We start from the raw sequence: 23,558 nt of genomic DNA, 5'->3' as shown, positions 1-23,558 counted from the left end.
CTTCATCACGATGACCTTATTGTATTGTTATGTTAGTAATAAATAATAAAGAATAAACTATCACAAGGGTAGATTTAAAATTCTGGGAATGCTAAAGATATTTTTGTTGGTTATCTCTCTCTCATAAATGATCCCAGCGTAGTTTGAAAAACTACGGGAATACGTGATGAAAAGCTTGAATTTTGCAAGAGAGCTATCGAATGGGCACAAACTATCGCGTTTAAATTTATTCTTTGAATAATTGAAACAGCTTTTTGGTTAATCGTTGAGAATTTCTTTGAGTGAATCTAAAGTAGTTCTCCCCATATATGTTCTCCCTAGTTTTGGCGTGAAAGTGTAACAAACAAACTTACATTCCCATTAAAAATATTAGTAAGACAGTAAAATAAGTGTATGTTTATTTAAATTTGACCAGGATGTGAATCATATTACTCAGTTTCAAACCAATATTTAATAGCTGACGTAACCGAAATCCGTCAGTTGATGTAATTTCGAGCATACGTGATAAATAGCTGAACGATTCCAATATCTCTACATGCCGTCATGGCGCAGGGACACAAGTGTGTGACTATATCGCGACAATTGTGGGTTCTATTCTCACTTGGGGAAATTAATTATTATTTATTAATATTTTCATTGCTCTAGTACTAAGGCGGCTCGGCGCGTCTCTGAATTTTCGAGGCTCTAATATTCAACGGAAAATTGGGAACGGAGTGTTTTAACACTAAGTTCCTTCAACTCACGCTTACCTCGCTATATGCGGTATACACTGTGAAATTCAAAAAAGATTCCAATATAAACACAGACGCGATACATGTAAAACAAGTAGAATACCAATAAAACTGAATATACATTTACATATTTCCAAATCGTCACACATTTGTCCCTAAGCCTGGCAACACAAGACCGAGCGAGAGAGCCTCGCTCTTCAGCTTTCATGATTAACTCAACAGCTTCTGTCTTTGCCGCGTTTTCATTTCCCTTATATTTCGTTGCTTTGTGTCTGTTAAAGTTGAAAATGTCGGAATGGTTTCCCTCGAGATAACAAATAGGCCACGCTGTTTAGATTTTAAGGGGGGGTAGCATACAACGGCTTGTTTAATCAACTTCAAGACTTTGAGGGCGTTTGTGATATACTATACTAACTACTACTACTAACGTATATTACTATACTAACTATTCTAACTTTTGTTGTTATCATATTTCTGAGAAAATAATGTTGAGACACTCCGTCCATTCCTCCAGTGGCAATTGGATGTGAACCACAACCTGTGGCACTTTTGTCATGATATATTACAATAATTTGAGAATTTAGTTATTAAGATTAATGATTATTTTTTCTTTAATAAACACTTTAAACAAGTCTTGTATAATTTATATTATTTTAATAACAATTAAATGATTTTATAGTAGAAATTACTACGTTTAATATCCTTTGTGTAAATCCATTATATTTTTGTTGAACTAACAATAGACGGGTCCAGTGTGGTTTACATTTTTAATCGTACACATTAGGCGCGGTCGGCTGAGCGTTAAACTTATTTAGCACATGGACAAAGCCGGTATTTATGAAATGGGTTCCACATTTAATTATTAAAAACGTATTATATTATTATGGGATCGGATGGTTCCGAAAAGCTGAGGATCGAGTGTGGTGGCGAGAATTGGGGAAGGCCTATGTCCAACAGTGGACAAAAGATGGCTGTTGATGATGATGATGATTATATTATTATAATCATCATCATCATCAACAGCCATCTTTTGTCCACACACAAGTGTGTGACTGTTCACGCCATAATCGGAAGTTCGAACTCTATTCTAGGAAATGAAGCATTTATTTTAAATTTATGCTTTAATTTCTTCGCTCTGGTGTAGAGACGAAGCGTGGCGTTGAGTTCCGCCACTAAACATGCAATGCCAGGATTCAGCGGAGAGTGGGAAACTATTGCGGAATATAGTGTGAAACTACAAAGAATCAAATTTTTACATAAATCTATTTTAATTGTTAAATATTAAAAAAAAACATAAAATAACGTCAATAATGTAAAAACAATAAATTGTCAAATCATAACTTGCTTAAAATAATGTTAGCTCCAGCTCGTTTGCGCAAATTTATTCATACAGTCGATAAATGGCTTTCCAGCAGCCGCCCCCTACACTGGTATTTTAAGTGTGGGTAATACGTGAGAGGAAAATCGTTCGGTCTCTAGCTTTCTACGTTTGTAATAAATCTTTTCACGTGTTACTTAAGCAGTTCTTGTGAACAGTTTAATGTATATCTGTGCTATTAAATTTATTATGTTATTTTTTAAAATAATAAATGATAATATAAATTGACTTTCTATATTTTAGAACTTAAAAATGTAAAATTAAATTATTTGAGGCCTACTATAGAATAGCAAACATCTTTTTAAACGGTTTTATTTAGCTCACCCCGTTTGTTTGTTTGTTTGGGTCAAATTTAGTAATTGAAATTTAACCCTCTTCCCGTTAACCGATTGATCTGAAATTTGGTATACGCCTTTGATTCTGGTGACAATACAATTATCCATATTCAATATTATTGTGAATCCAAGATGGCCGCCGCTACAAGATGGCGGACAACTTAGTTTTTTTCAATCCCATCAATATGGATATCAAATGAAAGGGCTTGTCAAGTAGAATTCAGTGGACTATACAAAATCAAAATCCAAGATGGCCGCCACTATAAGATGGCGGACAAGTTAGTTTTTTTCAATCCTATCAATACGGGTATCAAATGAAAGGGCTTGTCAAGCAGAATTCAGTGGACTATACAAAATCAAAATCCAAGATGGCCGCCGCTACAAGATGGCGGACAAGTTAGTTTTTTCGATCCCATCAATATGGGTATCAAATGAAAGGGCTTGTCAAGTAGAATTCAGTGCACTATACAAAATCAAAATCAAAGATGGCCACTGCTACAAAATGGCGGATAATGTAGTTTTCAATCCCATCAATATGGGTATCAAAATAAAGGGCTTGGTAAGTATAATACAGTATACTATACACAATTACAATATGAATCTCCCACCTAAGTCAAGATCTGGTATCCTGTCGAGGACTGTGTGGCTATAGGGTGCCTAAAAATGATACGTCGCTAGGGGTACCACCCAAGGTAAAAGGTAAAAGCGCGCCGAGAACTGTATGGCACTAGGTGGATAAAAATGATATGTCGTTAGCGTTTTCCCCTCAAGATTCAGGCACATCTTGTTGTACATAGCCTTGTCCCTCTATTGGACCTCTGGGGGGGTCGTTCGTAACATTCTCCATTAACCTTGCAATAATGAGACATCGAGCCTCATTTCAACGAATTGAATAGCATGAGAAATAAAAACTAAAAACTTAAAAATAAAAAAGTATAAAAAAAATTTTAAGTTAAACGGTTTTATATTGCAGATAAATGTACTAAAAGCTAAAAAATAATTTCATAGAAATTATGATTACTAAAATAAAATCGTGGGGACACTTGCTACTTACCACTAGGTGGGTGAAGTCTCACGTTATGTCTTTCAATTGTAGATATTGGACGTGCCCCACGATTAAATTTTAGTAATCATAATTTCTATGAAATTATTTTTTAGCTTTTAGTACATTTATCTGCAATATAAAACCGTTTAACTTAAATTTTTTTTTTTATTTCATTCTAAATTTGTTTTATTTACATTAAAATAGTTTTTTTTTTATTTTAATCATTTTAATTTTGCGTAATAGGCCGGAAAAAGTGTATCGAGACACTCCTTTCTCCACTTTTTCCAATCCATACAAAGTTGCGAAACTAAACGCCACGTTTCGTTATACCAGAACGAGCAAAAGGAAGTAATTCTTTACCCTGACTGGCGATCGAACCCAAAACCATCATCTTTACAGATAGTTATGTATTGCCTTATATATTTACATTATGTGTTTAATAAAGCTGATTCTCAGCTAAGATTGAAGTTGACTGTATTTAATAAATAGATATTGGTTATCTTGGCAGCCTGCCACTGCCGGAGCTGCGCCAGTACGAAATATCGTCGTAATCGTACAGCTAATGGTGAATGACCATAGTAAATTAAATTTGTTATATATATGTATATGGTTTTCTTTATTTTATAACTAAAAATATATAGAGAGAAAAATAATAAGCAGTAAGCATTATATTTTATTTCCGGCATTATAGGTTAGTCAGACAGTGCGTAGGGTTTAAACGCTACTCGAGATTTTTTGTTGGGAAGTGGGACTTAAGTCCGGCCTTATTTCTACTGGAGCATAAAAAGATAATATTTTAGATAAAATTATTGCCTTAACGGGAAGCGTAAAGCCCAAAGCTGGTCCATTGCGCCATGATGACCAGAGCTTTTACCAATTATGTATAAAAAGAAGTTCATTTCAGTTCGTATTATAAGATTTAGACAGTGAAATTATAGACATGTAACATTCTTGTTGTATGTATATAGTATTTGTTTAATACTGACATACTGACATAGAGCTTAGCATTGACTAAAAGACTTGCTGGTTACGGTACTATTTTAAATAATAAAATGACACCAATTTTTTGAATAAATAGAACACGACACTAAAAATATAGTGTCATTAATTCTCAAAGAAATTGCTAAAACGTATTGGTTCTTATATCAATAACGTCATTGGGATTACTTTTAGTGGTCGTATAGCTTTGTAAATGCGTCTAGCAAACGTTTTTATTGATTTTTAAATAAATATGAATAAAATATAGGTAAATAGCGTCTTTTAAAGATATTTTGTCATCAATTGCGTCATTAAAAATTCCCAAGCTATTCACTTCGTCGTTGTCTATGAACTAATTTAGAGTAATTTAGGAGATTTTGAATATTTCGGTATATTACGAATTTTAACGCTTCAATATGTCTGATTTTATATACGAGTATTTAGGTCAAATCAGTTGTAAAATATTTTCAGAGTAGGTTAGAATATGTTAATAAATTAGTTCAGGGCCGATGAAAAGTTTAATAGTGTCTAGAAAAGTATCTAATAACGTTACTTATTATGTAATAACTAAAATTCAGGTTTTAGGTAATATATATTTCTTGTAGAGATATGAGAGAATAATGTAAATATATGTTATGATATTCGAAGGAAGTTCCATAGAGGGTAAGACCCTGCATCGACATTTGCACGCTTGGCTTCGTGCCAAGGCCTATATGAGCTTACCGTTAGAATATAATTTTTACTCATGTTATAATTAATCATTAATATTTAGCGAATTCATTAATTAATTCTGATTATTCTGTTTTGTGGAAATATTAAAACGTTATTTTTGCAAACTGTTGGGTAGGCAAAGGAACTTAGTGTTAAGACACTCCGTTCCCCATTTTCCGCATAATTCTGAATTATTGCTTATTGTACTTCCATATAATAATATTTATATTTACCTGGATGCGGATGGTTATGCGCGTGCTCTGCAGGAGGCTGCATTGATGATAAAGCCGAGAGAGGTGTATAACGAGACCCATCTTCTCGTGAACAGCCCTCCTAAAATAATAGCTTGAATAAATAGACATATTTCTCCTCTATCCAATAACTTATAACTAAATATAAAGTTAGCCTAAGTTTGTTTTAGATGTACCAAATTACATAATTCAGTTTCGTTAATGAATATAAACTTTCCCGTAATTTTCTTATTACCTGCATCTCGAATAACACAACAATTATTCTTTTCATGCTTAAATTGTTTATCCAGTTGGATTGAAATATGAGCGTTATGAGAATAAAATAAAGTGAAATTCTCCATTTATGCTCTCCATGGCTGTTGAGTTTATGAATTACACCAGATAAGGTCCCGAAGCGTGTTTAAGTACAACTTACTTCATTGCCGGGTATTAATGAGATTCGAAACGTTTACTGTTATTATTGTTGTATTGAGCTGTTGAAATACCAGATTGTTTATTATGTTTTTTTTTAATGATAAATTAACATTGTTTTTATTAAATAGATTGAAATACTTTTTTATTTGTTGTTATCAGAATTTTTATATAGCTTATGCTATCTATGTATATAATACAGTTTGATAAATTTTAAATTATTGCAATGAAATGACAATTTCGGTTTACTTTCAACTTTTGAGAAAAGTTTTCTTTAATTTTCGAAACTTCTAAAACCTTCAATAATTTATTAATCTATATATATATGAAATCGAAAAGTCACTCACTCATCACGAAATCTCAGAAACTACAAGTGCTAGGAATCGCAAATTTTGCATAGGAGTTACTTATAGGACGTAGGTGCTCGCTAAGACGGGAAATTGCAATATTCGACTTCTAAGGGGTTGTTTTTGGGGTCGAAAATTTGCATGAAACTTCGTTACTACAAATGCTAGGAGTTTCAAATTTTACATAGACGTCAATATGACGTAGTCATGGAGACAGAAATTAATAATAACATAGTTCACGCGGGTGTAACCGCGAACGGGTCGCTAGTATAAATATATAGTCTAGCAGGATGACAATTATGAAAATTGAACTAGCTTCAAATGATTCGTAAAATGATAATGTTGCTTTTCAGCCAAAATAGTAACGCACCATTATTTCCCTAACCCTTATAAAAAAAGAAATATACCCTATATTAGATATTAATTAATATTAATAAATGTGAATGTAGTGGCGTAGCCAGGGTATTTGCTGCCTGGTGCGGCTTAGAACTTGATCCCCTTTAAAATGGTCTAAAAAAAAACAGATGCAAAGTGTCCTCTACTCTCACGTAGATCAAGCGTTAGATACTAAAATGTGACATTGGCTACCTTTAAAAAAAATAAAACAAATATAAAATGTTATGAGAAATAAAAATCAGTCTTGGTCGTGAGCTAGTTGTTTTACTACAACTTGAAAATAAATTTTCTTGGTATCGATTGTTTTTTATTATAAGTCATAAAAACACCTCAAAAAATAAGCTTTAATTCTTTTTACAACCTGATAATTTCTGGTATAATGAGAATATATTTCATAAGTAATAGTCAAATCTTACCTTTTCACAGTTAGCTGTTGCAGTAGTTTGAGTGTGGCTTGTCGACGAAATACGATATTGCATTCCTGAAACGGTACAGAAGCCTTCATGATGATGGGTTGAATATACACCTGTAATTGTTACATCCGTATCCTGATTTACAATAACTTCAACTTTTTGCTTCCTATCAGTCGTCGCAGTTTCGTCGTTTTCCTTTTTAGTATCCTCATTTTTTAATTCCGACTTTACGCCGGAACTTACTACGTTTTTTGGCTTTTGAGAGAAAGATTCATCACTACAAGAATCTGATGTTGTGTCCTCTTTGCTAGACTTCGGAGAACGCTTTTCATAACTTGCTGCTAAAATAGCAGTAGCATTCAAACTAGCCATTCGCTTTTGAACAACCATATCTTTTAAATCCATTACCACTTCATTTCTATTACGCTTTTTCTTAACTGGAACTCCAGATGTTTTTTTCATTTTAGGGGGTGATTTATCAGAATCAGATTTCGCAGCAGATGTCGTTTTCTGTGCTGCTTTCTTTTTATCCATTTTTGGACGTGATTCCAGTTCGCTATCTTCACTAGATGACGTCGATGATTTGGGATCCCAATACTTGCCGGCACTTCTAATTCCCGGAACACCTCGTAAGGTCCTTTGAGGTGGATTTTCATCAGAACTTTCTGAACTTTCTTTATCCTTCTCAGTTTTATTTTCATATTCAGATTCTGATGTACTACTGCTTTCTTGTTTTTCAACTTCTTTTAATTTATTATCTTTCTTTTTAGGTGCTGAAGCTTTAGACGTACTGGGTAGAACTTGCCTATCAATAGTTTTCATAAGACCTAATTCCATATGAGTTCTGCTTTCATTTTCGTACAGACAATGTACTTTTGCTAAAGCGTTCAGGGACGCCATCCTGTGCTTCTTGGGACCATTCCACATTGAAAGTAATTTAAGACGTCTTTTGGTGGGCTTTTCATTGCCTAACAAAGAGGTGTCTTTTAAATCAATTAAAGAATCCTTTGAAAGTTCTTTTAATTCTTTTGAAATACATTTTTTTGCTCCGTCAGTAATTTTTTTGTATTTTTTAGTTTTGACTTTTTTACATTTAGAAGAATCTGATCTTGAAGAGTCTTTACTATCATTGTCGTCATTTGATTCACTAACACTTTCTTCTGAAGAAGTATAGCTTACTTTGGTATTAAGTGAAAACGTTGATGTATCAATTTCTTCGTCAGATAAGCAACCCTTTTTTGATTGTTTCTTTTTATTTACATTTTTCTTGGTACTACCAGATTTAGTAGGAGGCTTTGCTTCAGTTTTCTGACTAGATTCTTGATCAAGAAACTTTATAGGGCTGAAAGGCTTTCCGGTGATACTAGATTTTCTGGCGACCATTTTATATGACTTGCTTACTATTGGTGGTTTATCTTCAACTTCATTTTCTCCTGTAAACGCCCCGAAGTCTAGTCCGGAAGATACATAGCTTGTATTATTTTGACTTGTATTTAAATCTTCTGAACGCTTATTGGCTTTGAGTTGTTTTACCACTTCTTCAATAGGTCGATGTGGGGAATATTTTTTGCGTTCTGCATCAGCCTTTTTATCAATTACTGTTCCTTTTACTCTGGCGATTGGTCTCACACGGCCTACATTTTTATTTACTGGAGACCTAAAATCTGAAAGAATGCTTTTAGGAGAATCAACTTTTTCTGTAAATGTATAGACATCGATTTCTGAACCTTGTGATACAAGATTATTAGTAGAACTTTTTTCTTTATTAATATCATCAGTTTTCGTAGATAAAAATCGTTCAGAGACGCTTAAGTTTCCCTTCGAATTTTTACAACATTTAACATCAATGTCGACGGTTCTCGGCGATCTGGTAGATGTAAAAAATTTAAGTGGTCGCTCAGTTTCAGTTTTAGGTGTTTCTGTTCGAGCGTTCACATCTGTGGAATTTTCAGGTGTAGTTTTATTTAGTTGGTTCGATGACTCATATTGAGTATCTACTTTCAAACCAATAGTTTCACTTTGTAATTCATTCTTTTTAATATCTTTTATATCAGTTTTATCCACACCACGTTGATTTTGTACACTATTATTATCTATATTATTTTTCTTCAATTGTTCAGTTTCTTTAGAAGTGTTTGAGATAATTTTCTTTTGATTCTGTAAATTCCCTTTTTTAATATTAGACTTTAAGGTTGTTTTAGGCGATTTGGCTGAAACTTTTTTGACTGTATCTAAATTTAATTTGTACTTTATGTCTTCATTATCTTCCTTATTTGACTTTTGGTTTGATTTACTTTTTTTCGTAACTTTTATAGATTTTTTCGCAACAACTTTTTTAGCTAATACTTTAGCCTTATCTTTGGTCTCTTTTCGGTCTTTCTTAGAATTTTTCGCTGGCGAATCCTCTTTAGATGCACTTGGCTTAGGAGACTCCATTTTTGATACTTCTGACGTTGACGATTCATTTTTATCTTTAACTGGGCAATCTTCGTTTTTACTTGTAGTAACGTCATCGCCAGATTTCTTTTTAGATCCTTTAATTGAAGATTTTTGAGGCGGCTTAGCTTTTTTAGATGCAGCTGTTTTTTTCTTTAGTTCTTTAGCAGCTGAACTTGCTTTAAATGATGTTTTTCCTAAAGCTCCCTTCTTCGGTAAAGATTTTGTAGCTTGTGACCGCATTGTCCGTTGTGGTCATATGTAGTTTGTCATCGAATGACCGGTAGAGCTGTTCACGTTCTGTAACAAAGAAAACAAAATGCTGTAAATACTTAGAAATGTGCTTTTATTTTATAAATGTGGAGTGGGATATTTAGGTTAATTGTAAATTGCAATTGTAAAGCAATAAAAAGTAATAAATCAACGTAGTGAGTTTGATTCTTAATCGCTTTGGAATAGGACAAAGAGCGGCGTTAAGCTCCACCACTTAATAATAACTATAAAATATTAAATAATTTTACTTTCTCTCTAAAAAAAAGCGCGGCGTTGAATTTCGCCAATCAATACGCATTACCTCGAGAATATGGTGCAAAGTAGTAATTTAAAAATTATACTTAACTATATATATTATGGACAACAAATATATATGTTTATGCATAGCCTTTCGATATTGACATATTATGTTTATATAATATACAGTACTCAGAAATTTTAATAATAGACCTCGTATTTCAGCATTAATGCTGTTTCACGTGAACAAAATTTTCAGTATAAGCCGAGACAGACTTTGGCATTCAACAATTTTAAGCCTAAAATAGAGCTGAGCTTCTTAACTTTGAGAAAAGGCCTCTTGTGGGCGAGGTTTAGGTATCGATCTCGTGTCAAAGTCTTTGTAGGTTCCCTTTCATGTAAGTCTATAGACAGATTCATTCCGCTATAGCAGAAACTATAATTTTAATATGTACTGGTTGTATTTTAAAAAATATTAAATAACTATAATAACATGAGATTAGATTATTTATTTATTTTCTCGTTTTGTTCCAGTTTCACGCTGTATCCCGCACACAGCAGGGTAGGCGGAGGGAACCACTTCCCCACTTTCTGCCGCTTCTAAAGGCAATGCGTACCGAGTGGCGGAACTCAACGCCGCGCTTTGCCTCCATACCAAAGCGAAGAAATGAAAATATAAATTTAAATAAAATTTTCATCTCCTTGAGTGAGGATTGAACCCACAACCAGTCGGTTTTACAGTCACAGTTTGTGCCTCAGCGTCACGACTGGCCCCAATAAATATATTGGTGGCAATAGTTTAGTTAGTAGTGCTTTGCGAAACTAATAAATAAATTTTATCGTACTTGTATCCTTTCATTAAAGAACTTTTTTATTCAGCCAACTTAGGAACTATTTCTAGAATTAAAACTTTTATTGCATCGGTTTGGTCTTTGGTTTGTGTTTCTTTAAATATTACTTCCTGTATTGTCGTAACTTTCACGAATAATATTTTATTCAAAGTATATTAAGTTAATTATTTGTAGTTCAATAATGATTTTCATTAAGCAAAGTAAGACAACCAACGCAACCGAAGATTTTCAAATATGCTACCTTCATTAATGAAGAAAAAAGAAAAAGAAGAAAGAAAGACGAGAAAAAAGAATAATTATCATAAGCAAAAGTTATCCTGTTAAATATATCATTGTTATTTCTAAACAGCTCTCACTATAGGTATACCAATTTTGTTACTTACTCAGTCATAATCGAGTAATTTATTAGAATTCTCAAGTTAACACTCCATCGGGGTCAATTAAACAATAATATAATTACTATCCTTTAATGCCCAGCAAAAATAAATAAATAACTGTCATATAAAAGTCTATATTGCTAATATAAGTAAATCTTACTCAATATTACTTTTCTATTTTATTCCTTTTTTATAAAATTCACGTTCATAAAGATATTGTTTAAGTCTCTTCTATTTACGTTATATGAAACTTTAAAGCGGGAAATTTTACACGGGAAAATACGTTCATTATTTTCCTATTACATAATCTTGTTCATCTACTCGCGTTTCGTAGTTTACTATGAGCAATTAAAGCTGCATGTAAATTAACTCGAGGCCAGGCGTGGAGCACGGGTCTAAGCGCGATTGTTAGCCCACACAGGTTGAGGGTTCGATTCCCAATCGAAGATATATTTCCACTTCCTCGCCACTTAACACGCAATGCCTCCAAAATTAGGGGTAAAATGGACAACTGAACTATCTTAATTGTAATGGAATGTTTTAACACTAGGTTCCCAGCTTCCCTCTGGTTATCTCGCCATGTGCGGGATACAGCGTGAAGCTAATTGTATAATAAACTTGCATGTACATTCACCAAGTGGTAACATGATTTATCCATGTACAATTCAGTTAGATTTCGGCAGTGCGAAATAGAATGTAAAATTGAAGTTCTGGATCCCGCAGAGAACATTAAAACGTCACTGTCATCTGTCATCGCGACGTCGAGTGACATCAGTTAATAGATAAGCGGAGGAAGGTTAGCTCAAATCGGAGCTATATATTTTTTTAGTCTGTATGTGACATTGTTTTATTCTTTTTTTTAATTTTGGTTTTGTATAAAGGAATAAAACAATTTTGATAATAGATACGGGTTAAAAGCTACTAAAATAGAATTTAAATCCATCCATTTTTATATTAATATAATTTATACTTCATTTGTTGTACACTATAGAAATAATCTTTATGATTTATATCCATATATCGTACCTTACCAGCATATATGTACCATAAATTATATAGTAACTATTATATTATACATAACACAGTTTTTCCTTATAACATAGTTAAATACAAAAGAAATATAATTTTAATTATTCATAATAAATTCTAGTTTAATTCTCCTTACCGCGCTCACCATAACAATATTCAATTCTAGATGCCGAACGCTAATTGACACCACATGTACTCTAATAGCATCATAAAGCCAACCACCCACGTAGATACTACTGTTGTAACTGTATGTAGTTATGACAGTGACTAACTCATGAACAATGAGATTCTCATGTACGTTACTCTATATAATATATATAATTATATTATTATAATATGGTTTTTTAGTAGAAAAAAACATTTTCAGGCTGTATCTCCATCTATGCAGCTTCTTCTTCCTCACTTTTTGCCAAATTTTTCGAGGCATTGCGAGTTGAGTGGCGGGACTCAACGCCGGGCTTTTGTCTTGGTGCAGAGATAAAAAATATTAATAAATAATAATTCATTCCCCCGATTCGGGTTTAAACTCATGATTATCACGTTACAGTCACATCTTTGCTATTGCTTCACGATGGACACTTTTTAGTAAGTGCAAAATATTTATTTGACTTCTTTGCACACGAGTTCAAATTAGATGACAATTTTTTATAATATTTTTGACATAGACATGAGGTATTTGCTTTTTTACTAATTTATTTTTTTCTAAAAATGTATTTCTATAGTATTAATTTTGTTATATTAAACATATAATTAATGTTGAAAACTTTTACGTCGCATTGCAGAAATATGAATAAAGTATACAATATTATATTTAATTATATTTTAAAAAATAATTTTGTTTTTTTTATTACAAACTTATTTAAATACAAAGTTGCGAATAATTGTTCTTTAAATTTTATCTTTTTCTTTTTACGAATAAACTATAACATACGAAACTAATTCTATTAAAGAAAGTTAATTAAATTGAGATCATCTCATAAGTAATTATTACTTTTATACAATCAGAACTGTAATTATAACGTTATTTACATTATTCACACATAATCGGCTTCCCTAATACAAGAGAGATGGATGTTCCAGCCTCCAGCTATTTGTCAATTAAATTGTATAACAAGGGTTGATATACGTTTAGCTTAGTAAATACATATTTATTATAATCTAATAATGTTAATTAAATAGGACTTTTCATTAAAAAATGTATAGTAATATATTCAAACGGAAGATTTAGTTTCGTTGTTTGTGTAAGCGCTAAAATCTTCGGAACTACACTTGGATCGGTTGGATTTACATTTTTTTTTGTTTTTTGTAAAAGCTACATTCCTCAGGATTACTGTGCCTTTATTACATCATAGTCGAATTCTTTATTGACAAGATTACTTAAAGTATGTATTTGAAAATGAATATTTGTGGCCGAATTCTAATCAAGAAATTAAAATTACATAAGTTCTAAAAAGTTTTCAGTTTTTGTATTGGACATTATTCACACACAATTAAAATTACCATTCCTATTAATTTATAGCAAAATTAAAAATAACTACTTGACGTTCAAAAAAATATATATTAAAAAAAAACATTAATACTCCATACTTTTTTATTTGGAAGAAACCAACTTGACTTTCGCTTCCTCATTATTTAAAAACTCTATAAATATTTCAGGCAATCCCCTACCAATGGAAGCCAATTCAATTGAAAGCGTCGCTATCATACTTTAACATCGATTCCGATTATTTATTAATGTTTGTGTGAAATAAAATTATTATACATTTCAGTTTCTCCAATAATTGTAGCGTTGTGTGCGGTCGCGTCACTACCGTAAGGGTAATTGTCCATCGTATGTGGAACACCATTCATTTATTTATTTTTTTAATATATATATTTTTGACATATTATATTTTACTTGTATATTTTCAAATACGGTTTGAAATGTAGGTTAGTATTTTTAATCGATTATTTTATTAGTAAAATATTTTAATATATATTGTAAATACAAAAATCTCACAGCAGATACTGATTTACTACGTAATATATGGGAGAAAGTCAACGCGATATTCCTATTTAAGCGTAAATGGAACATTTTGTAACAACATTTTATCAGGTATAAATCTACATTAAGCTTACTGGTTTTATTATTTAATTAATTTACCATTAATTAATTTAATTAATATTATATTACCAAATATATATTTGTATTTCGACGATGATACTTGGCAAAACGCAGCGAGCTCCGCCACTTAACACGCAATCCCGTCACCGAAAACTGGAGAACGGTGCGTCTTAACACTAGCCTTTGTCTTCCTACTCTGCTGTGTGCGGGATACAGCGTTAATTTAATTTACTATGATGACTATGATAATAACACAAACAACGCGATTATTCCTTACTATATTCCAGCTTCATACATTCAGTGGACGTTCATCGCGACCGGTTGCGCGAGCCGGTGCCGGCGGTTACTTAATTGCGTCGATTCATTCGCCCGCACTTGCTTTGTTTGCCAATATTGGATTCCGGAAAAATTGGCTGTTTCTCGGATTCTTTTGATTGGTTATTAATAATAATCGATATTTATTACTTCGGTGTAGTGTTGGGTATGTTTTGAAGCAAGATTGAATGTTATGATGAACTAAATACAATATAGACATTAAAGTAGTACGGGAGCGGAGTGTCTAAACACTAGGCTCCCTCCGTCTACCCTGCCACATGCGGCAGAGAAAAAAAAACAATTGAATAACCAAACGACGAACGTAGATAAATGCAACGCTATCCAATTTAAACTATTTATAATTGCCATTTTGTCAACATTGTACGTCATTAGCATATAACTGTCAGTTTATAGGGAATCCCTCACATAGTAGGGGAGGAAGGAAATTTAAAACCCAATAATAAGACAATCCGTTCCCATTAAGTCACCTCCGTTCCCCACTTTCCGCGGAATTGTGAAGGCATACCATATATTTAAAACCACCATATTGAACTTTAGTCACAACACGAGACAAGCATATTAATGAATTAAAAAGAAACAACGCTTATAAGAAACAGGTCTCACATGGGCCTGTCCAGTGAAGAAATTGCCAAATTACTTAACATTATTGTGGGTGATCTTTCATTATGTTATAATCAAACGCAGCAGGCAGCTGAACTGGAGCTGATGAAGACGAGGGCTGAATAAAGAAATCAACTGTCAGAATTACAAGTCGCAAGCGCAAGTAATTCACTCATTCATTCTCACTTTGATCGTCCCTTCGCAATTTGTCGAGGGTAACTCGGTGAGCTATACTTAACTATGTTTCCCTCAATTATGGTCTTTGTGTACATATTATTAGAGATGAATACAGCGTGAAGGGGCACTTGAATCGGGCGAAGGGCGATTTCAATGCACACTACATTATGTTTAAAATGACTTTTGTGAACTCTTTAGTGTGATGTAATATTAAATTTTTCCTTTGTAATGTCTTCTTTGAGGGATTTTTGTTTTAGATGGTCGTCGGTATATATATTGATATTGCTGAAAGGTTTTGGCATTACCTGCTAGTGTTATTTACTTCTAAACATAGTAGGAAGAGTGTATTCACATTTATTTATTTTTAGAGATATATAAAAGACAATAAATAATAGCCTATAACTGACACATGTTTGACACGAACCAATAATGTTTCCACAGATTAATAAGACATAAGTAAAGAATAATAATTTATATCAATAAAAAACCCATAAAGAGAAAGTCTATAATATACAAAGAATAAAATAGTACAAATAAACTACTACTAGAATATAAGTAAGTTTAAAAATATAATTGAGATGAATATATATATATATCTACTTTTTTCATCTCTAGCTATAAGAGACATACAGTGTACATCTCTTATTGACTCTAATTAATATATATGTCGTGGGAATAGTATTTTCTTATATACTAATTTATTAACATTTTCAAACATTTAGACAAAATAATTAGAAAATAAATACAATTTCAACTTGAAAAAGAAAGTAACACCTACTTATTGTGAGTAATGGACTTTTAGTATATTAAATAACTTTAATGGTTGCTCTGTCATTGCGTTGAGCAAAAAATATAATTTATATGAATAAACAAAAGAAATTTTATTGCAGTTGGTATGTTGCCAATCTCATACAAATTGTAGCCTCTACTAACTCTTTTAAAATAGATAATATTCAAAAAATATAATTTTCTTTTTATACCAAAAATATTTATATGAAATTTATGAGCAAAGCGTAAATTTATTTACTTTAGCTTCATGCTGTTTTTCGCACGTAGACAGACGGAGCCTGGGCACCTAGTGTTTATACACTCTGTTCCTATTAAAACACTTCCGTTATCACTTTCCGCCGATTTATGAAGGCATTGCGTGTTGAGGGGCGGAATCCAACGCCGCTCTTTACCTCGTTACCAGAGCGAGAAAATGAAAATATTAGCTATTTCTCCGAGTGGGAATCGAACCCACTACTTGTCGATTTTACAGTCACACGCTTCAACCCCTGCGCCACAACTGGCCTCTATAGTATAGCGTAGTGATTGTAAAAAACTAACAATGGTTTGTATTAAAAAACGTCGGCGCACTCTAGTGCACAAAACAAACGCACCTCAAAAATCGAAACTTGCTGTCACAGAAAAAGCATCCTTATATACTGCGTAAATAAATATAACAATTGCATGAACTGTTGATTTATGTACGTACAAAAACATTTATATGCACACATCAAAAAGCGACAGAACTTTGACGTTTTACCCGCTATTGCGAGACTTACTCGGCGTCTAGGATGTTTAAGGAAAAAGAATAAAAAGATTTAAAAGTCGTTGTAGGGTTTTAGTTGTAAAATTGCATTATGCTTTAGAGACTGGGCAAAATGCATAATAAAGGTACTATAATGAGTTTTCATTGTTATTATCAAGAATAATAATAATAATAACACGTACTAAAAATAACAATTATATTTAATTTATAACAAATGTTAGTAATGAATGCAGAATGTTTAATTGTAGCAAGATTTGAACCCGCGACGTACAAACGCTATGAGCACTAAACTCATCTCAATCTCATCAAGCTACGTCGAAAATCTTATGTGCTTGTTACAACTTATTTAGGTTGTTAGCATCTTTGTAGGGAGATTTTTTTTAATTGTCTCTACCCAAAGATAAAATTATCATTTGGCAAGAAAAAATCTATTTTTAACATTGTATGTTAAATAAAATTTTTACATGTTTTTAAGAATTGTATATATGTATAACATCGGAATGTGCCGAAAATCTGTTCAAATAAATTCTCATAATCAATAAAAAAAAAACTAATTAAATCTAAAATTAATCAAAAATCTATAATAGAAAATAATATTACATTTTGTACTGTACAAAAGAAAAATACATATAAAATATACGCTTTATATTATATCTCTTATAGTCATAGCTTTATTATTTCGTTATTTTCAATTAAATATACATAAAACAGATTTAAAATCGATTATTAAATATATCAATAGTCAGTAAATAAAATTATTATTTATAAACTTATTACAATTCATATGACGTCCGCCGTCTATCGGTGCAATGGCGACGACACTTCCGGTGCCCGGAACTGAACGTCTTATCTTTTTCGTACTCGTATAATTATATATACAGTATCTATATTTTAATAGTACTAATATAGAAATTAGTTTATTTAAAGTTCTTTGATAAAAATAATAGAGATTTTCTATTAGTTAATTGATTTAAGCGATTTGTTTGAAATTTTAAAAATATTTTATACACTTGCGATCCGCGGAATTTTGTCGAATTTTAGATCCATTTTTTTATCTATATAAATCGATTTGTCTGTTTATGAGATTAGCGTGTACAGACAAATGTACAGACAAACAGACAAACATTTTAAGAATGTTTATTTTGGATTCCTCTAAATTGATGGCCCTAATTTCCTAGATTTTCTTCTATATACGGACAGCGATCATTTACAATTTTATTATAAGAATAGAGTATAGATACGGACCTTTAATACATTTAAATGTTTTTGTTTACTGTTACTTACAATCAATTATAATTATTATTTTTAAAGTTAAATTATAAATTTGTCTAAAACCAAAGAAAAAAATATATGCCATTCGTTGGTAAATTTACTATTATTTTCCAAAAAATACATATATAAAAATCTAAATTGTAATACAGGTACTATGTACCGACATCAAACATTGGCACTGACGTTTGCCGGTTATCGCGACGGTGATGACGTCATATCCGGTCCCTAAGCACTCGCGTCATCAATTCGTACTGTTTTATAACCTTTACCCATTTTTTACTTTTACCGATCGCGTTACTTATTTTTCGCTTACGTTTGTCATTATTAAGTAGATTTTTTATAACTTATTTTTTTATTATAGCTGATTTGTTTTAATTACAGAGACCAATAACACCTTTAAAGATTATATTATAAGTTAAAATTTAAAAAAAACTTATTTCTTTATATTTCTCATCTATCTATCATCTTTATATCTCTTCTTTCTTTTAATAAGTCAAAGACAGTAGAAATAGGCTAGAAGTTATAAAATGTTTGTTTTAGATATAGCTAACTTCATTTTGTTATTTCTAAATTATTATCTAAACAATACGTTATACTAAGTTATTAAATCGTTCATCAATCAACCAAAATCGTAAGTGCTGGTATATATTAAATTAAAAACGATAATGAAAAATTACAACAATTGACATAAAAGCTAAGTAGAGATTTTATGTTATATATATATTTAAAAAAATATATACTTTTTTAGTTTCATTCTAAGCTAGAATAGCACGGTAGGCAGAGGGAAATTAGGAACCTAGTGTTAAGACACTCCGTTGATATTATGACACTTCCGTCCAACACTTACTGCCGAGAAATAGTAAATATTCCCACGAGTGGAAATCGAATCAACAGCGTGCCGAATTTAGAGTAGCACATTTGAGCTCCTGCACCAAGACAGCCTCTTGATTTGAATATTTGTATGTATTTATTCCGTCTCATAGCAAGACAGCAAAATTTTAAAAGTTAACATGCCAGGATATTTAATTAAATTAGATAATTATTTAATCCTTCTAAAAACGAAATCTTGATTGGCTCTGTAGAATTTTGTACTGAATTTTTAGCTAATTGGAATGTAAAATATTTCTTAGCCTGTGCTAAAAAGCGACTGTCTCAATAAGTATCTAAAAAAAAATCAGCTTCACGCTGTAACCCGCACACAGCAGGGTAGGTTAGTAGTGTTAAGATACTCTGTTCCCCACGTTTTGCCGAATTATGGAGGCATTGCGTGTTGAGTGGCAGAACTCAACGCTGTGCTTTGCCTCGACACCAGAGCAGAGATATGGAAATATAAACGTTAATGAATATTTCACTTCCTCGAGTGGGGATCGAGCCCACAACCGTCACGTTACAGTCACACCCTTGTGCCGCTGCGCCATGACGGCCTCAACGTCTACAGATGCAAAAAAGACTTCGAGCTGCAAGTAATACTTTATTGTCAAGTAGATACAATATAAAAGATTGGCTAACATTAAAATCTATAAATAAATATTTATACTTTATACTTTATTAGCGGCCCGCCCGCGGCTTCGCCTGCGTGAACTACTTTAATATTAATTTCTCCATGAGTACGTACGTCCTACAAGTGACGTCCATGCAAAATTTGAGACTCCTAGCATTTATAGTAACGAAGTTTCATACAAACTTTCAACCCAAAAAACAACCCCTTAGAAGTCGAATATTGCAAATTCCCGTCTTAGCGAACACCTACGTCCTATAAATAACTCCTATGCAAAATTTCAGATTCCTAGCACTTGATTCCTTCCTTTCGATTTTATATATATAGTAAATAAATAAGATTTTACTTACAAGTACCTACTTACATATAAAACGAATGCAGCCTGTCCACGTTCATAATATGAGTTAGCATAAGCATAGAAAAGACTGGACTATCTCATCTTCAATTCAATTTCAAACTCGTTACACGCTGAATCTCAACTAACTAGATTAAATATTACAGAATATGTATGATATATTATAGAAATACGAACGCTACATTTAGAATATTTAATTCTAAAGTCCACTTAATTGAGTTTTATAGTGCTCTTTGTTATCCTGTTCCTGTCTGGTTAATATAATTATGAGTTTAAATTTAACTATAGAAAATAATCTAAGTTTGTGTAGTTAAGTTATCAATGCACTGTCTTTAAATGCTTACTAAGTATATATACGTAATTATATACACTTATATATTTTTTTTATTAGGTATAATTATTAGAACCTTATTTTTTATTTAATTTAAAGTTTTAAGTTAAATAAACCAATAATATCCTAAATTACTTATAAAGAAAATCTTTACAAAAACTATATTTTAATTATATCGCGGATTTATATAGTCTGTATCCTTTTTTTTCTCTGGTCGCGTTTTTATTTTACTGTGCTTTTAAATATATTTTAAGTATATCATTCATGTCATTTAAGATATTGAGATGAGTTGGTCAAACCTTACGATAAATAGTAAGAACAGAGCGGAATAAAATAACTCTATCACTAAGAAAACTCGAATAGATGAGTAATAAAAAATTATATATTATACCTACTATTTATTATTAAGAAACTTAATTTTAAAATTTCTATAGGTCTTCTATAAGTGTAAATAGGTAGTAAAGCTTCTATTAGGTTTACAAGAAGCTATTACTCAACGACCTAGATATACGCTCGCTGAATGAAAGATGGCTAAAGCAACAATACGAGCTCTAACATAATTGGATCGATCGGATTATTCCCATACTGACCATATTTAAAGGTAAACCGGTCCTAAACCAATGTTACGTTTGCTTCATTAATGTATTATTCAAATATATGGTATACTAGCACCCGTTCGCGGCTTCGCCCGCTTAGACTAGGTAATTGTTAATTTATTTTTAATCAGCGGGAATTTAGCTTAATTTCTGATAAAAAAAACAGCAAACAAAACTTAAAGAAAAAAGTTAAATAAATGTAATTAGGGATAATTAAGTAAATCTTTAATATGCGTAAAGTTAGCTACACTATAAAATTCGCCTTTTATAAACTTACAAAAAAAATAAAAAGCGGAAATCCCTTTTTCGCAAGCGTAATTGCGCATTTAAGATATTTTCACTTTTTTTTTCTGTAATCGATCTGTAATTAACGTCGGAGCAAAGATAAAAAAGTTATTTATTTACGATTTCTTTAATATATATTTTTTCAGCTTCACACTGTACGCGACTCGTCGCAGCAGACGACACAGTAGGGTGGGCAGAGGGAACCTAGTGTTAAGTCACTCTACTCTGCCTTTCCGCCAATGCCTCCAGTATTACGTGTTGAGTGGCAGAACTCAACGCTGCACTTTACCTCGCCACCAGAGAGAAGATATGAAAATTTTAAATATTTTACTTAAAATTAATTTGCATTTACAGCCACAAACTTGAGCTTCTGAGCCAGAGCTGGCCTCAAATAATACTGAACTGGTCAATAATAATAAAAAAAATATAAACTACATATATTTAACACATAGAAATAAAAATAATTGTTATAATTGTAAAACAAAATAATCTAAACAAATTCAAAGTAAAGAAGGCGTTGCAAACAAACAAAACTTAAATCATCAAGTGAAATCCTTACGCGGCGGAGTTTTCATTAGCCTCGCGGAAAGTTAAATGTGGTTGCCGAAAAAAGAACAAATTATTTTATACGAGTATCTACAACGTTATAAATTATACGGACTCCGGCATTCCGACAATATTAAATTCCGCTTATTTGAAGTTTTTAGTACCTACTCTTCTAAAGTTTGTAAATCTCTTTTTCATTGCAGTCTCTCTTATTTTGTCCGCTTGTTATTCTTAATTATGATTAATTAATGATTATTTTTATACAAGTCCAATGGTGGCATGTGGCAAGTGGCACAAGCGTGTGACTAAAGGCAGTAGGTCGTGGGTTTGATTCCTAGTCGAAGAAGTGAAATATAATATTTTCATTTCTTCGCATTGGCCAGTTCGGCCATACAGCATACAATGTGTCCATAATTCGTCAAAAAGTGGGAGATGGAGTGTCTTAACACTAGGTTCCCTCTGGTTACCCTGCTACAAGCGAGACATAGCGCGAAGCTTAAAAATCGTAACCACACCAAATATAATTTAATTATATTAATTGTTATTTTAACATATTAATATTACGATATCTTAATCAGTCAAAGAGTTAATATACTATTCAGATACTAGTATTGCGTAGTCTTATCGGTATGTTATCCACGTGGCTCTCAAGATGATAAAACAACAGTTACTTCACGATATTATCTACATTAAACATATTTGTCGGTATTATTATATTAATTATTAAGTAGATTCTGTAAACGCGGCGTTATGGGTTCGATTCCCACTCGAAGAAATTAAATGTTAGTTTAATTTTATATATTCGTTCTGGTGTCGAGGCAAAGTGCTGATGTGTACGGGGTACAGCGTGACGCTACAAAAAATCCACACAATGAAAAAAAATGTTTCAAAAAACTCCTCAAAATTTAGATTGTTTGTTTTACTTTATAAATAAATATATTTATATTAAAAAAAATATTGTATCTGTAACTTTATTGGCCAACCGAGTCACGCTAACGACGACCAATTCGCACTTCCCGACCGCAGTTAATTAACTCCTTTTTTGCTGAGCCTTGGAAGGCGTCAAATTGTACGATATTGAAAACAATTTGCACTGAAAAAATGTTTGAAGTAGATCGAGGAGAACTGAATGAATGTGCTTGCCGAAATTAGAGTATATTTATAGAAATATGTTTAATGATCGTTAAATGCCTTAGATAGTAAAATATTTTACATATTTTATCTTTTTCAGTTTGTCAGCAGTGTCACTTTTGTCAGCTTTATGTTGTATCCCGAATATAGCAGGGTAGGTAGAGGGAACCTAGTGTTAAGACAACGTTCCCCACTTTACGACGACGGGTTAGGGTGTATTACCAGTGACGAAACTCATTCGCGCTTTTGCCTTGATACCAGAGCAAAGAAATGAAAATATTATTAAATAATGTGTAGTTCTTAAAAATTCTGTATTTTAATATACATTTACTTGGAATTTATCAGAAGAAAAGATTGGTTATAAACATCTTAAAGTAATATTTTAATTGTAAAAGAGCAACCAAAAATAACCCATAAATTGCCACTCTTCAGATTTCATCTGGTTCAGAGAAAAAAATATTTTCGCGGCAACCGAGCTATCTGTTACTTTATTTTTTCATTTCCATTGACAACTCAACAAAATAGAGGGTGACATAGCTAAGGGGGAATTGTTTATTTATTTTTATAAGGTGGATTAATATCAGATTGCTTATA

General features: G+C 31.9%; 1 protein-coding gene across 2 annotated transcripts in view; it reads right to left on the bottom strand.

Moving 5' to 3' along the window:
• Positions 1–23,558, bottom strand: part of Hers (Histone gene-specific Epigenetic Repressor in late S phase) — a 179,192-nt gene that overhangs the window by 128,345 nt on the left and 27,289 nt on the right. For both annotated transcript variants that reach the window (XM_085199278.1, XM_085199279.1), the window contains exons 2-3: positions 7,000–9,732; positions 5,412–5,511 (exon numbers count right to left, since the gene is read on the bottom strand). In XM_085199278.1, the coding sequence (XP_085055404.1) occupies positions 5,412–5,511; positions 7,000–9,675 (2,776 nt within the window). In that variant the 5' untranslated portion in view covers positions 9,676–9,732. The remainder of the gene's footprint in view (positions 1–5,411; positions 5,512–6,999; positions 9,733–23,558) is intronic.

The sequence above is a fragment of the Heliconius melpomene genome, chromosome 16 (assembly GCF_056956725.1).
Source record: "Heliconius melpomene rosina isolate 202511_hmr_F chromosome 16, ASM5695672v1, whole genome shotgun sequence".
Classification (NCBI taxonomy): domain Eukaryota; kingdom Metazoa; phylum Arthropoda; class Insecta; order Lepidoptera; family Nymphalidae; genus Heliconius; species Heliconius melpomene.
Note: the sequence above shows the minus strand (reverse complement) of the source record. Positions and strands in the feature narration are given on the sequence as shown.